The sequence below is a fragment of the Platalea leucorodia genome, assembly GCF_965183815.1.
Source record: "Platalea leucorodia genome assembly, chromosome: 8".
In the NCBI taxonomy this organism is placed as follows: Eukaryota; Metazoa; Chordata; class Aves; order Pelecaniformes; family Threskiornithidae; genus Platalea; species Platalea leucorodia.
In genome coordinates, this window is record NC_138830.1 from 45,347,315 (window position 1) to 45,364,051 (window position 16,737).

The following is a 16,737-nucleotide window of genomic DNA, read 5'->3' on the forward strand; positions in this document are numbered from 1 at the left end:
AGCGGCTGCGCGGCCGCCCCTCAGCCATGGCGGACGAGGAGCTGGAGGCGCTGCGGCAGCAGCGGCTGGCCGAGCTGCAGGCCAAGCACGGGGTAAGGCGCGGGGGCGCCCGCCCCGCCGCCGCCCCGCCGCGGCCCCGCTCCCCGCCCCGCTCCCCGCCGCCGGGCCGGGGGCAGGCGGGCGCTCGCCGGGTGCGGCAGGGCCTCTCCCTCCGCCCGAGCCTCCCCCGCAGGCGTGTGGCGGCCGCCTCTCAGGACGGCAGCAGAGGGAACGGGGGAGAGGAGGGGGCGCGCCTTGAGGCCTCGGGGCGCGTAAAGGCTTCGGCTGGGGGCCGGGGGGGAGCGGGAAGCGGCCCGGCCGCGCCCGCTGCTTTGGCTGGAAACGTCGCTGACTGCGGCCTCGGTGACTGGCGGCCGGCGGGGGGTGGGGGGGCGGGGACCGGCCGGGCCCCCGGGGCCGCCGCCTCTGCTGCTGCGTGAGCAGTCATCGCCTTCGGGGCGCTTTGGGCCTGCCTCCTACCGCCTGCCTCGGGTGCCCCGACTGCTGCCTTGGAAGGTTCAGCACACCACCTTTCCCTCCCCCGGCCGTTTTCCGTGCCGCTCACAATTTTATGGATTCCCATCATCGGTCGTTTCAGTCGTCTCTGTTTTCAGAGCTGAAGTGTATCAGTCTGTGCCGCTCTTCCTGTGAAGGGATCTGCCATACCTACAATCAATCAGCCTCATTTCTTCTCTGTATGGTTTCCCATTCTGCTTTCACACTTTGAGATGTTACCTATAACGTTTGAGGTGCAGATCCAACATAAAGCACATTTGCTTCTGAGTAGTCATCTCAGCTGCCTGTATTAGTCCCAAAATACCATGCTAGGATTCTGGTTTCTTCTGTATTGATAAATACAAAATGTTGAATTCAATTTCATTTGTCCTTAACTTGCTTTAATGGGTTTGAAATGCTTTTATCGGTTTTCTGGACTTCAGGAAAGTTTATTATCTTAGACCTAACGGGAAGGCCTTTTCATGTCCAAACCTACAGCAGTTTGTGGATAGATCCAGTAGCACTAGTCATCACACTAGTTCGCATTACTGCTTTGTGAGGAAAGCATAGTATGGCATATTTATTTGCTAGGGCAGCAGATTCTTATTTTCAGGATCTCGTCCATGGTCAGGCGGGTTTAGCAGGCAGGTTTAGCTTACATTGACTCTGCTAGAATATTTAAACTTACTGTCCTATGTGGAATGTGTTTGGATGATCATATTTATTCTGATCTCATTCTTTAGGATCCTTCTGGTGATCCATCGCAACAGGAAGCAAAACAGAGGTATAAATGAGAACTATTGACTTACAGTCTTAAATCTAATAGTTTTGAACTTTTTACTTCCTTTTTTGAGTATTTAATATTTTGGAATACTCAGCTAAATTATTTTTGTTGTTGGAAGAACCACCAACAAGAAGCTGAAATGTCGAAGATCTAATCCAAGGATAGCTAAAATGTGATTGATCCAAGTGTGGCTCCCAGGCCACGACTATACTGGATGATCTACAACAGAGCCGTCAGGTGGTCTGAACCCTGGCTGGGGTGGGAGGGCATGGAGGAAAACAGCAGTAGCAGCCCATTTTCACTTTGGGACTCAGCTGAGTGCAGTAACCTCATGACCCTTAGTGATATAGTAAGATGTTTTGGGAAGCATCATCATTCCCATTGTCATCTGCTTCTGGAACTCAGAAACCTTCGCTTTTCATGGTTGGTGAGAATTAGTCATTAGAAAATCTTGAAGGCTGGCAGAACTCTTCCCAAACTGGAGTTTTGTCTGAGTGACAAGTTTGGGTTTGGCTCTGTTAGTGCAATGGGAACATGCTTTCCTAGTTGATTTGATTTTTCTGGGACATCTAATGCAGTTAAAAATAGGAAACAGAACTATTCACGTCAGAGCTTAGTGCGGAAACAGCATTTAGTATTTGCTCTAAGTAGAAAACTGAAAATAAGTGTTTAAAGAGCTAGATTTTGCACACAGTCAAAGTTTGTATTAACTGAAATGCATAAACTAAAATGCCAGTTTTAGAAATACTTAGTCAAATATTGTGAGTATATGAAGACTTATTGAAAAATTCTAAGTAAGGAGGTTTGGTTCTGTCTTGCAATTGCATGGACTATTCCTTATTCCTGCTCTACCATACACTGCCTTTGGTGAAATTCCATATGGAACTGAAAGCAGAATCTTTACAGTGGGTAGCACGGCTTTTGTCTTTAAGATGTAATAATAAACAGTAATAAGGTGTAAGTAGTAAACTCCATTTCCTGGAAGATGTTGTCAGCTATGTAACTTTATCAACGTACACAGAGCTACTTGTGACAGAAAATGCTGTAAAAGAAATCATGTAAATATGAGGTTTGAAGGGACCTCAGGAAGTCACTTACATGAATCGCAAGTCTTCTGTAGTTTGCCATTTTGTGCATGTTGTTTTAGGTATTTGAAATCCCACTTTTAATGCGTGGTTAATTTTTCATTACAGGGAAGCAGAGATAAGAAATACTATTTTAGCTCAAGTTCTTGATCAAGCAGCTCGTGCAAGATGTAAGTATCCAAGTAACTAATAAAAAAATTCTCACCTAGTGCACTCCGCTGCTGCTCAAATCAAGCATATATGTACTTGGATAGAGGCCAGACTAGAAAAATGTTGTTGATGGGAAGATAAAACTATTACAGCTTTTCAGTGTGTGATATCAGTGATTGGAGGGGAGGGGTTAACTGACATCTGAATGATGTTAATCAATTTTTTTTTTTAATTAATAGTAGGAATTGTAGTGAGAGTCGAAATTAGTTAATCTAATTAGGAACAAATATTTTAAAGTAAGAAATATAACTATCTTCTATTTTTATTTTACATAAATGAAAATGCCTTTTTCAATTTATTTCCTGACCCTGGCATGAAGAAAATTGTTTCATAGGGACATTTGTCACTTTGTACTTACTAGTGAAGGTACTCGAGTATGTTTTAAAACACAATGAACAGAGTCTGTTTTTGTTGCAGTAAGCAATTTAGCACTTGTGAAACCAGACAAAGCAAAAGCAGTAGAGAATTATCTTATACAGATGGCAAGATTTGGACAGCTAGCTGGGAAGGTGAGTTATGTTTTTCTAATTCCTTGCATATATTCATTTTCAAACCTAATTCACTCTAAAAAAAGGATGTTTTTAATATCTGTAAATTAAATAACTGTAAAAGGCAATTGAGAGCTTCTAAATACTATTATATGATTCCATCAAACACCTTTTATAAGAAGGGAAAGTGTGATTCAGTTGTTTGATACTAAGAATCTCTCGGAATGTGTTTATATGGCTTTTCTGTTGCTTTCCTAGGTATCAGAACAAGGTTTGATAGAAATACTTGAAAAAGTGAGTCAGCAAACAGAAAAGAAAACAACAGTAAAGGTAAGCTTCATTTCCTAAATAGAATTTTAATTTGTTATAAAATAGAGCAGAAAATTGCATGTATCGGACCATTTCAGTTCAGGGTAGAACTTAACTTTGTATTTACCACCTCTCTTACCTCCACTGTTAAGTATTGGGACTAAATCATAGCTGTCCTTATCAATGGTATAATTTGCAGATATTGGCGCTGGGATAGGAGCGTTCTGTTGTGGGACAGACTGCCCCACGTCCATCCTGTACCATCACGCCAGGCGGGGGGCGTGGGTTGTGATGGGGTGAATGTTTGGCTCCCATGTAATGTATTCATTGTCAAATGCATTGAGTTTGAAAAGCTTGCTCTATGTTGGATTTACTGTGACCCTTCTGTTTTCACTTCATATATTTCATTTTAGTTCAACAGAAGGAAAGTATTGGATTCTGATGAAGAGGATGATTATTAATACTACTGTAAGACTGTCTGCCAAACAAAAGGCCTGGAAAAAGGCAAGATACTGTTATCAGGCAGAATGCAAGATCTGAAAATGTTTACGCTTCTTTACTTTTTTTTTTTATAAAAAGGCCAACAAATGAACTTGTCTTGTAAAATAAATCTGAGAAGGGGATTTTGTAACTTAAATTTTTGTAGTATAAGAGGCCTGAGCAGTGTGGGGTTCCCCACTGCTTCATTAGCATGAATATTTTGTTGCCCCCTACTCAGTGTGTAAGCTATGCTTTCAGCAACTGCACACACTTAACTTGCTGCTATTGGAGATACCGTAACATGAGGAGGAGCTGAGTGTAAAGCTGGGAACAGCCCCTCCTAATTTAGGAGTTTAAGGACTTACCTCCAGGCTCCAAATCACAGAAGTGTAAGAAACGAGATTTCCTGAGCCCCTGAAGGAAGCCTGTCCAGCACCTCACTGGCTCTCAAGTCCTTACTGGGAATTCATAAAATAAGGTGAACGTATCCAAGTAGTGTTTGGATCAGAGGACTTCGTATCAGGCAGTTTGTGTAAAGGAATTGTAACCAGCATACAACTGAACTGTTCCCCTATGAAATAATCAAGCTATCTCGAAAAAAGCAAGTTAACTGTGTAATACAGCACTGTTCAGACACTTGGTAGCGTATATTCTTAAAACTACCTCCATTTTTATCAAATGGCTGGAGTGTTTCTTACCTTGAAAAAAAGACCGTTTTCCTAAACTTTCTGCAACTCCTGCATGCATAAAGTAAAACTGAACTTGTGCTGTACATTTATTCAAAAATATGGTTATGGAAATACATAGGATAAATACTGTAATGTGCTGATAAACACTCTACCACCACAAAACCCTTTTCTGACATAATTTAACAGGAAGATGTATGATCCCAACTGCAGTGTTTTTTGGAACAGAATAAAATTGTTTAAAGTGACCACCAGTGGGTGTTTTTCATCTTGTGTGAATGTAGTTAAACAGTTGTTATTTTTGTTTCATTTGGACTAGACTGGACATTTCGCTTGTCTATGTTTGTAATTAGGATTCCTTAACTTCAGTAATATCGTGGGTGTGTGCTAAATTTCTTCAGGCTAATGACTCTTTTTAAACAGCTTGAAGAGTTTCAAGCCAAGGTGTGGTGATAGATGGTTTCACAGTTTTCCCATTAGGGCTACAGATACATCCTAAGCATCCACGCTTCACATTCCCATTCCTAAGTTTATCCAATTCCACTTATAACAACATAAGCTTCCTTGCCTTGCCGTTCTTCTGAAACGGCTGTTCCAGAATCTCAGTTGTCAAAATGAAGTAATGCCTTGGATTTATTTTAACTTACAACCTTTTGGAGATTAAACTGGACTGTACGATAACATGCTTTGCAGACAAATCGTAAGTGTCATGAAGTTGACTTCAGTCTATTTGCACTACAGATCGCTGGGGGAAGCTTCCAGGGCCACTCCCTTCAAATCCTATTACAGTTTACCCTTTGATCATCGTATCTTTGAGTATCCAGGTATTTTTTTAATTGCAAGCTTGGTTAAGCATGTCAAAGGAAACTTGCAAACTATTTCATTTACCTAAATGATTTGTTAGTCATTATCTTTCCATCATGTAGATTATAGTGGAACTGTTTGGCATTTAAGTGCTTTTTTTAAACATGAGCTATACATCCAAAATGCCTGGAAATAAGCTTTATCCTAGACTGAGCACTGAATAAAACTGAAGCGTGGCTCGGTCACTTAAGTAGCCTCAGGTTCACAAGGACAACAGTTCTGATACTGTAATAGAAAAGAAAACTCAGGTTAATTCTAATAAATTTGTACATTTCCTATAAAACTCTAAAGAAAAAAAATACATTCTCCTGTTAGATGTCTTAAAATACAGATTTTTGTTAAAAAATACAGTAGGTAATATGCAACCAAGTCTGCATTAAGTTGCCTTAGTAAGCTACTATGGTTTTTTTCCTTGCAAATTTTATATTTCATTTGGGGGGACAGTTTTTCAAAGGCAAACGCTACTTCAACACTTGGCCAATTCTTAAATTTTAAGAGTAAAATTAACCAATAACTATATAACCATTCATATCAAGGCTGAAACTTGGGAGTGTCGCAGCTGTTTCATTGCTTGCACAGAATACAACAAAATACTTAATGCTTAAGATATAACAGTATTGAACAAGTTGTTTTCCATAACCTGTTGTATTCAAAATTTGTTTTTAATAGAAAAAAAAGCAAGTAACTAAATTCAGAGTTCACATCCTCTGATACTTATCTCTAACCCTTTTCAAAGCTGTTTAATAAGCTATCTTAAAACCTGTTTCCAAAGCTATTCAACCACACTATACTTACTATTAAGGACTGAGAAAAAAGACTTGATACTGAACTTAGTGTCATTGTGCTAACTCATCTTCAGTAGTTACAGCAGTATATTCTGTACTTATACTCTGTAGCATAGTATCACCAGTATTAAAGACCTAATAAACTGATTTTTCTCATTGATATTGTCAAGAAGTCTTAAGACAAGAATCATTTAGTTAAATGCATAGTGTAATTAAACCACAAGCAAAATTCTCACTATGTAGTTTGGAAATCAGATCTACGGAAGTTTACTTGTATCTTAAACTTTGGAAGTAATATCTAGGTTATTTTTGCTACAGGTAAGGACAAGTGACTTACTCTAGGTCATCTTTATAGTCACAAGAAGAAAAAAACTTGTTCATATCTCTTTCCTCTTGGTCTTTTGCCTTGTAATAGCTGAACATCCATCCTACTTTTTTTTTTTTTTTATGTGAATGTAGAGCTAGAGAAGGAAGTTACGTGAAAACGTTCAGTTTCACTAACAATTCGATATTGTTCACCTCTATGCCTTAAATCCAAAACCACACAACCTAATAGTAGTAATCCATGAATGTAGGAGAAAAGAAGGTCATATTGAGAGTAAATGCCAACAGATCCCTCAATTTACACATAGACACAAGGTAAAGTCTTCAAATGCCTACAAAAACAAAAGCAAGGAAATCTGTGTGAAAGACTCAATGCTTCGAGAAACGCACACAAAGAAAACAGCATTTTCGAGAGTTATTTTACTAGTTTTTTTCTTTCCATCATTTGGCACAAATCCAAGGCACATTAGAAAATCAGATTAACTCATAAATTATTAGAAAAATAAACACATGACCCTATCTCCAAATGTCCATATGTGCACTTATTGCACATTTTACCTCTTAGATTAAAAAGTTATTTGAAAAAATCACCAGTATGTCTTCCAGCTTTGTACTTTGCCAGGCAGTTTACTCATACCACAGTTAAAAGAAATAGAATTATTCATCCAAATAGTTTATGAAATAAAATGCAAGCTGGGTGTGATGAGCAAAGAATAAAAAATACTGCACTTAGAAACCTGGCTTGTGCTATTTACACATTCTGCTATCATAACCAAAACGGTAGAAAATTAAGTCCAAATCTAAGCAGCCATCTCACAGTCACTTGCCAGCTTTCAATTCTTCAGTGATCACCTCTAGGAATGGGATAATATTTGGCCTATTCCAACAAATGCTTACTGATGTGAGAAGTACCTGTCATAATTGGAATTTTGCCTTTTTAAAGAGGAGTCCAGAGCAGGGTCCTAAGCCGCAGTTTTGTCTGCAGATGTCACCCAGGTTCAGAATCATAAATATTTGTGCATTTTTGCATGAATCACTTCAGAGCAAGGGGGGAAAAAAACCCAAAAAGCAACTTAAATCAATTTTGTGTGTCCTTATACATGCTTGCTTCTGCATATTTTTTTATTAGGCTGTGAACAGCGAGTCTGAAGTTTAGCTTTGTCGAGGGCTCTCTACGTTTTCCCAGTATCTCGGCTCCTGTATAACAACTTGACCTTTCAGCTCCAAAACGGGAGCGTTGCAAAGAAATCAGCAAGGATTCCATCCCTTCACATTAATAGCATGTATAAATTTCTAATGTGGCATCGCAGGTGTTATGGACTATTGTTTTTTCCAGCTACTAAAATATACAGAAATATATACTATAATGGTTTGTAGCATTACAATAAAAATAGACACATTTCAATTACCTCTGGCAATAAATACCTTGTTATCCAATATATCTTTATATATATATAAATATATATATATTTATATTTATATATACTTATCCAATGTAGTGATAAAAACTGAAAACGCAAAAATTATTCAAAGACTTTTAAAAACAAAGTGGGTGGCTGAAAAATACAATACCGGGTTTGGTTTGGTTTACTGTTACACATAATTTTTTAATAAGTGCTAAGTAGAATAGGAAAGTAAATTTGCTGTCTACATCTTGGTACGTCCCCGTTTGTTGAGATCAGTAATGATCTGGCTGCGTAGTTCCCTCCAACATACACAGAGGATTCAGTCTTCGAAAGTGCTAGGAACATTCTGTTTCTGCTGAAGAGTCATCCTCGTATTCTGTTCTGAAGGCAGGCTTGCAAGCGTCACTGAATTCTTTGATATACAGCGAAGGGGTTTTGAAATTAACACCACCTAGTTCCTCAGCTTTTGACATCAAATTCGCACTTCCTTGTCAATGTTTTGAAAGCAAGTCATCACAGCAGTCTCTTGATTGTGAAATACTTGAATTTCTAGGGCTGGATAAGCTATTATCGCTGACATTCGCTACTGAAAGTGGCACATTAACAGTGTGTCTTCGGTGCATTAATTTACTCCGGTGAGGAACTTCGATCATGTCATCGTGTTTCACAAACTCGCCACTGCATCCTGAGTCAATAATCTTAACTTTGCTCTGGTCCAGCGTTTCAACAGATTTTAACTTGGTTTTATCAAAGTTTTTAATAGCTAACTGCGAGGATAGAAAAATGGTATGTTAAAAGCATTGCCTACTTTGTTCATTACAAGGAAGTAAAATGAATATAGTGTTTCTTGAATGTAATTATCACATTAATTTAATGGTATTCTTTATACTGAGAACACAGCCAAGGATTAAAAATACTATACTTTGTAGGACAATGATTATATTTGGTCTACATGTGAGAAAACAAGAAGAGGCCACCCTGCCCCAGGCTACACATACATCAGTACCAGAACTGAAAAGATAATGAAAGCATTCCAAAACTTTTCACTGCACTATCCCAGTATCATCCTAACTCCTCTAAACACCTTTTGTAATGCAAGCCTCAAGGTAACAGCCATTTCTTTCACCATTAAGAAACGTGTAAGTAGTAATACAGACAGGCTCAACCAGGCACTGCTGAAGGCAAAGGCAAAAACTCCCTGCTTCTGGATCGTACCTGTCAGGGAAGAGACACCCACCCTCCCCGCCCCCCTTAAAGACTCTTTTTGGTCATTCCAACTATTCTTATCTTCCATTTCCATATCTGCTCCTGATTTTTCCTTTTCAGAGTGGGTGGCTCTCCTTGATTACTGGCCACTCTGCAAATATTAAAATAACTAAGAGAAAAAAGAGAATCCAAGCATGCTAATGACAGATTTTCTAAGATAACTAAAGGCAGACATTAATTATGATACTCTTTTACTAAAATAATGACAACAATTTTGAAAATGCTTCAGATGGAGATTATACATGTTTAAACCCACTAACAATTTAAAGCTGTATAACCTGTAAATTCACAAAGCCATGACAGTCGCAAATGGTTCAAGTGCTATATATCATGGTAACATATTAGTTTTTTGATACCTGCTGTACTTGCATGACATACAGCCTTCAGCAATCCACAATTATAAAGTCTAAATCCCACGTTTAATTAAATAGTGGGATATTATCATTAATACTAGAAAGAATTAACAAAATATTACATTATTTTCATTATTTATGCATTAATTTGGTATTCTCAAGGCTCTTTGCAAATGTTTACTCTCATAAAGGCTCTATGAAATAGAACAGTATTTCATTTTCTAGACGGAGATGAGTGGCGTTTCCAAGGCTATGTCAATCTAATAATGGGCAGCTATTGCACTAACCTAGTAGAAAATTGTTTTCTTTTGAATAGGTTAGTTTTTCTCTTGATTTAGTATGCTGAAATGGCTCAGCAGAAGGTCCAACGAGAGTCAAAGCCAGTGTAAAGGAGGACAAGGGAGCACGTGCTCTGGGTGGAGGGCAGCATCCAACAGTCAGACTGGCGTAGGGTGCCATGGTACCCCCAGCCACAGATGAATTGATTACATATATTTGTGTCACAGCTGACAACGCAACATGCAGTTTGCTATCACCCTTGCAAACAATCTCCTCCTACAAGCAGACCTATCATGCAACCCCCAATTTTAACCTACTGAAAAATTTCTCTCTTGTAAATAGCATCTCTGCTTGGCTACAGCTCTGATAAGCTGTAGGAGTTTTTCAAGCCTTGGTATAACCTAGATTTTGCTAGACATGACACAGAAAACAACACAGAGATGAAGCCTGCAATAAGAGGCTTAAGAGGTTTAAAAGTAAGAATAAGATGTTTAAGAGGTGTTATAGAAGCACCATTGAAGTATGAACAATGATAAAACATTAGCAATTTAGCAAGCAGGTCAGAACTTTTGGGATTCACCGACCACCACTAGTAAAAAAGCTTTCCTGTTATATGTATCTACATCAATAGCAGACAAAACAAACAGATTTGCTGTATTATACAAATAATTCAAGCAAATATTTCCACTTACCTGATGCAGTAACTGATAGTCAAAATTAGGGACACTTTTATCTCTTGTTATTGTTCTCCGTAAGTGTTTTGCTCTAAAAAATATTTTAAAGAAATTAAATTTAACTACGTCTGTCTTTCCACAAAAGTCCAATCACAGAAAATCCACAAGGTGGCACTATCTCAACATAGAAAGGCTACTATCCGACCTCTTCTCAAAATGAGAGCCGACTAGTATTTCCTGTATTTTATCACAGAATATACATTATTGTTTAAAAAGATCATAGGCAAAAACCAACCATTGAGTGAAGCTCTAAGATAATATTTTTAAAGCAGTCTGGCTCTGAAATTCTTAATTTATGGTACACCAAGTATCAGTGCAAAACCAATTTTCAATACGTTTGCAAGCGCTCCTTCGCCAGCCAGCTTTTCCCTCCTGCCGCACAGCACATCGCTGCCGTTCACCACCGACGCGTCTGTCATGCCCAGAACGTCTGTCTGGTGATATGAACGTGCATGCCTCGGAGGACTGACATCGACTGTCAAATTAGTCACATGTGATGTGTAACGATGCTTGACCCACTTTTGGGCTTTAACAGTTGTATTTCTTGTTCGCTTATGGGAAACAATAAACGTACTTCTGAGGAAGCTTCTGTGCTTACTTGTTAAATCTGTTAATAGACTGGACCAGTTGAAGTTGTCTGCTTATGGGATCATCGGCTTTCTCACGTGGCTTAGAATTCACTGGGGGTTTAAAAGAACAGGCAGCTGAAATTACAACTGAGTCACACTTAAGAATTAAAAAAAACACAGTTCTGAATGAAAAGTGGTATCTATTGACAGTAGATTTAAAATTCTACAGTAAAACTATAATAGTAATAACTTGAATCAGAGTCGCAATTAATCTTTGAAAATCTTAAGGCGTTTTAAGTCGCAGGAGTAAGCATTCTTCATCAGATTAGCATGACTGGCCAAGCTACTGAAGAGACCATGTAATTCTGGACTTTGAGGCCCTTAGTTCCAATTTTTATAAACCTGAATTAATTAATACACAGATGCTACACCACCTCTTCATTAATATTACCTACTCATGTCTTCTATTGTTCTTTTAGAACTATTCTCACAATATTTGAAAGGACTGCATCAATTTTTGGTATCAGCATACTGTGATTAATTTTGGTTTTGTATGAAGGAAACATTCACAGTCTTTCCTAGGGAAGCAAGCAAGAGTTATTTGGAAAAGCCTAACTAAAACTCATGGATGTGGAAACGGGCACTCCTGCTCCTCATCTTCCCTAATTCCTGCTCATGCAGCCTCGCTCTCTTCTTTCCACAGTTCTGGTGGCAGCAGGTCCTTTACTAGGCTGAGTCGTCTAGCTCACCACCAAACTTGTTACACCCTTTGCCCCAGGTTAGTAAACTGCATCAGCTTGAAAATCCATCTCAAAAACTTCTGAGCCAGCATAAGGAAAGTAGTGGATACGCAAGACCAGAAGCTGAGGGCGAGAGGGAAGAGGTGAGGTGTCCAATAACATCACCTCTTTTAAGTGGCAATAAGCCATTACATCAGCTCAGCTGTCTTGTCAAACTGCACCGTGTGTCTCAACGTATTTGCTTAGACTGTGCTATATGCTGCCATTTACTGGAAGACATTATTTTGCAAACCGTGCTTAATGGTTTAGACAGTTACCTTTGTAGCTCTTATTTCTGTCCCATAATGAGAGAGACAGTAACTAATGGAAGGGTCCTTAACCTGTTTTAGGGCAATGTAAATGACAACTAGAGGTGATTTAAATTAATCTGGTTTACTTTGCACTGAAATGGACAATTATTACATGGTTAATTATATAATCTCAAATGTGGCATGGTTTTTAACTTTAAATGTTTTTATGTAAAATTCCCTCCCACGCACCAAAAAAGTGAAAACTGCGTTTGCAGCGATGTCATGAATATAACACAAAGTCTGCTGCATTTAGTTAGAGTATTTTAGGTGTTACCTGTAATAAATACACAAAATAGTTGTCTATTCTTTAGTTATAGGTAAATCAATTATATAAAATATTTGTTGTAGTTGCACATGAATCCTAAATCCCTGTTTATTCATACCAGTGGAAATATGACATGTACCTTTTTTTCTTATCTTGATAGTAGCATGCTGCTCACACTCCTTTTCTCTCTCTGCTGATGTAGGTACATAGCTTGGTGCTGTTTCCAGCAACTTAATGATATTTGAATTCTTAATTTTAAAAGTTTCCATTTTCACCATTATTAAAGAAAAAGAAAAACATCAGTACAATTTAGGATTCTAGTCTATGCAGAGTGTGTTAATTAACTGCTGCCAAAATGAATGTAATGCACACAAAAATACCTCATTATAAATACAAACTTTAAATTGTATCATTTTGAGTAGGGACAAAATCAGTGTTCCACAAATTGCACCATACTAGAGTGACGATTTCGTAGTCTTGACCTATTAAACTGTATTATTTATGGTTAAGCTAATTTCAGTTTAAATGGTAATACACATACTAAAATTGATTCAGTACAGAATTTTGTGGTCATTATGCTACATCTCAGAGGCTATTTAAGCACATAAAGATAGTGACTATGCATCAAATCATTTAAAGAGTGAAATAATTCTTTATAACTTAATATTACATATTATGTTATTGGTATTAATAAAGGGGAAGGTCAGAATTATCGATGACAAGATAAAAGGTATCATAAGGCATGAAGGGCAAAAGATGCTGGGTGGAACAAGGAAGATTGCTAGCAGTGCAACTGATTAGTGAAAGCTGTTCATTTTCCTACATGTAACATTTCTCTGTCTCTCTCTGCCATTACTAGCATAGATTTTAATGTCATTTTCATTCACGTATGTGCTTTCACTCTTTCTAGATTCATCCTTTTTGTCTAGGATAACTTATTTTAGGAACACAACAGGTTTCATATACCACAAGTATCATATTGTATGTTGTACAATAAACAGGCATCTTAGTCTTTGTATCACACATAATTGTTAAATACAGAATTCTTGGCAAATATCATCGTGACAAACAGTTATATTTGTTTTCTTTCCTACATGATGCATATGGAACTTTAGGAAAATCTAACCTTAGTAATGAGCTTTCTGCACTCACCGGCTCAGCACAGTCTGCAGGGGTACAGTTCCTTTCGTTCCTTATGTGCGTCATTGCGCCATTCTGAAGTAGCAAGTCTACCAGGGCTTCGTTCTTTCCTATCACGGCCTCGTGCAGTGCTGTATTTCCTTTGGCATTTGAAAGGTTAACGGAAGCTCCATGCTGGACAGCAAGATAAAATTCAAGTTATAAAGACAGAGTAGCAGGAAATGGAGATAGCACATTACTATTCTGTTTTTCTCTCCCTTTATTTTGAATGTATGAATGAAAACTGCAACAGAAGCCGTGTAGCTGTATACGAACACAGAAACCTTACGCTAGCAATCACCAGTTCAACAATAAGCCACCTGATCATATTATTTCCTTCTCTCTCATAGCCACAATATAATGGATCAGCTCATTTCATTTTTGCATGTATCTACCACATATTCCAAGTTTAAGAGATATTTAAAAAAAAAAAAAAAAAAACAAAAAACAAAACTGGCAAAAACCCCTATGCAATAGAATCATAAGCAAGAAAACCTAACACCTGCCATAAAAAAAGTTCCATAAAAACAGCTAGCTGTACAACAGTAAAGTAATATTTATCTAATAAAAAACCATGAAGGGAAGAGATTGAAAGGAGTGAGATAACAAAGTCTTATTTTTTCCCCAAGTAGTTTTGACAGAGAAATGCGTAACTAAAAATACTGATCCCGACTACTGGATAAGCACAGATATCATGTAAGAAACGCTATTCTAGACATTCTGTTTTCAGTGATCTTACCTGTAACAACAAGGCAGTAGTCTCATACTGACCATTCAAGCATGCATAAATTAAAGGAGTATTTCCATATATATCCTTTTTATTTTGTTTAGCACTGTAATCCATCAGACACTTTACCACCTATTGAAAGAAGTAACAACTCTTTAATTTACAATACCAGCTAACCATAATCATGCAGTGAAAGCCCTCCCTCCTTTTTTTTTTTTTAAAAAAAAAGTTTGAAATCTAGAATGAAAAAGGAAATGGAAGAAAAAAGGATGGAGAAAACAAGTCTCATCTTTGCCAAACAGACGATAACCACAAGCATCTCCTCCTATCATACTAATTTTCATATTTTACCACACACTTAAAAAAAACCTTAAGCAACTGAAATGAAGGCCAGAAAATAAAACTCGAGGTATGTGAAAAACATACATAATCAATAACTTAATGAAACATCAAAACCAAACCACCACAGGAACAGTATCCCTTCCCCATTTCCAAACTCATCAGAACATTTGGAAGGAGTTCTTTATGTTGTAAATACCCCATGAACTAACCTTCATTAACCTACAAGTTTGAGTTGTATTCTCGTTTTCTTATTGCTTCCTTAGTGCTTTGTCTCCGCAACATCTTCACAATTCTCTCAATTATTTTTCCTCTTGCAGTCCTCAGCTCCTTATTCTTAAAACCCTAGTTTTCCACTTTTCTGCATATTCCCATTTGCCTGTCTGCACCTGCTTTTTCATGATCATAATTTTTCCCCTCTCATTTACTTTCCCTCTTGTATTAATATCTTCCCCTCACTAGCTCATGCTTCTCCTTCAGTGCTTATGCTTCCCTGACTTCAAGTCAGGGATGAGGTTTTTTGCTACCCTCGGAGCTCCACTTGGCTCATAATCTACTTAAATGAGTTGAAGATAAAGTAAATATTTAATACTGTGGCTATTGGAGATACCAAGTCCATTGCATCAACAGATGTACACATAACCTCCTTGAACAGAAGGGAGAGAGAGAAAATACATAGAAAGATTCAGCTGCACAAGGTATTTTTAAAGTGTTTGATGTATGACAGCAGCTATTCATAGCACTTTCATTAAACCATTATTTTAGGTCATTTAGAAAGAAAAGGTGCCTACGGAAACCGTTTCAGTTGAAAGATCCCCTTTCCATCTGGCGATTTTAGACACAAAGGAAAAACAGAATCACCAAACTATTTTTCACTGTTACTGCTTTAGTCTTGTTGATAATTTCACAAAACAGCTTTTTGTTGGTGGTTAAGTGTTAAATACCTTGCATTTATGAAGAGGCTCAGTTACCTGGAAGTGACCTTTCTGGCAGGCGAGGTGAAGAGGAACTGCATGTTTTGCATTCTTGGCACTGATACTGGCTCCATGTTTCAAGAGGAGAGAGACAAGTTCAGAGTGTCCATGCAGTGCAGCCATATGCAATGGTGTAAAACCATCTTGGTTTGAAACGTTTACTCCAAGTCCATTAGCAGAGATCCTTGCAAATTTCTGTTGAGGAAAATACACAACAAAACTATATAACTAATCATGCTACTTTCCGTGGACCAAAAAGCAGCCAAATACCTGCTAAGTATATACAAAACAGGTAGACGGACATTACAAGAACTTCCGTTACAGAGCCTAATTTAAGACCTTGAGGAAAAGAGTAAACCAGAGCAGCTTGGTAGTATTTTTCAACAGAACAATGAGTTTTATTTTTCTCTCTTTTCTTCCAACAGGATAACTTCATATAGTGAAATTCCAGGCAAAGTATTCATGATATTAAAAAGAGGCTAAAGCAGCACAGGTTGAGATGGAAGTAAAACTTATTGGGATGCTCATACATATGGAGAGTAAGTGTTAATATTATCAGCTACTTTCATTTATACAGACATTTATGCTCTTGGAGACAGACACTACACACCTATTTCACTACTACATGAAGCTCGAGGTAATAAGGATAAAAACTAACATTAATTTTATTCATGTGTACGTAACACTGGCCCAGAGAACAGACTCCCACGGGGAGTGAAGATAAGGAAACTACCTGGAAGCCAGCTCACAGAGCAGTACAGAACCATCTTTTTTACTCCTCTCGCAAACTGTGTAGGTGCCTAACATTTACAGTGGTAGACAATCTTTCATTCTGCCTATCCACAGTGTGCTTTGAAATGTGTGCCTACCTAATACAGTGGTTAAGATTAGTTAACAAGTTCCTTCTACTTTTCGTTCAGTAGGCAAGTAAATTCCACAGCAAATGCCATTCCTTCCCCTGTTATCAATAAAACGAAGTTTATGGTCTCAGGCTCTGGAATCTTTAG

General features: G+C 38.0%; 2 protein-coding genes across 3 annotated transcripts in view; one reads left to right on the plus strand and one right to left on the minus strand.

Annotated features, from left to right (window-relative positions):
• On the plus strand, window positions 1–4,824 carry PDCD5 (programmed cell death 5). Its single transcript, XM_082320821.1, has 6 exons — window positions 1–92; window positions 1,278–1,318; window positions 2,512–2,573; window positions 3,031–3,122; window positions 3,360–3,431; window positions 3,824–4,824. The coding sequence occupies exons 1-6, from the start codon at window positions 27–29 to the stop codon at window positions 3,869–3,871; spliced, it is 381 nt and encodes a 126-aa protein (XP_082176947.1). The 5' UTR covers window positions 1–26; the 3' UTR covers window positions 3,872–4,824.
• A 1,346-nt stretch (window positions 4,825–6,170) lies between these two features.
• The window catches only part of ANKRD27 (ankyrin repeat domain 27), a 58,521-nt gene continuing 47,954 nt past the window's right edge, over window positions 6,171–16,737 (minus strand). For both annotated transcript variants that reach the window (XM_082320936.1, XM_082320937.1), the window contains exons 23-29: window positions 15,728–15,925; window positions 14,430–14,549; window positions 13,664–13,825; window positions 12,651–12,759; window positions 11,186–11,267; window positions 10,546–10,618; window positions 6,171–8,722 (exon numbers count right to left, since the gene is read on the minus strand). In XM_082320936.1, coding sequence (XP_082177062.1) covers window positions 8,447–8,722; window positions 10,546–10,618; window positions 11,186–11,267; window positions 12,651–12,759; window positions 13,664–13,825; window positions 14,430–14,549; window positions 15,728–15,925 — 1,020 coding nt within the window. In that variant the 3' untranslated portion in view covers window positions 6,171–8,446. The remainder of the gene's footprint in view (window positions 8,723–10,545; window positions 10,619–11,185; window positions 11,268–12,650; window positions 12,760–13,663; window positions 13,826–14,429; window positions 14,550–15,727; window positions 15,926–16,737) is intronic.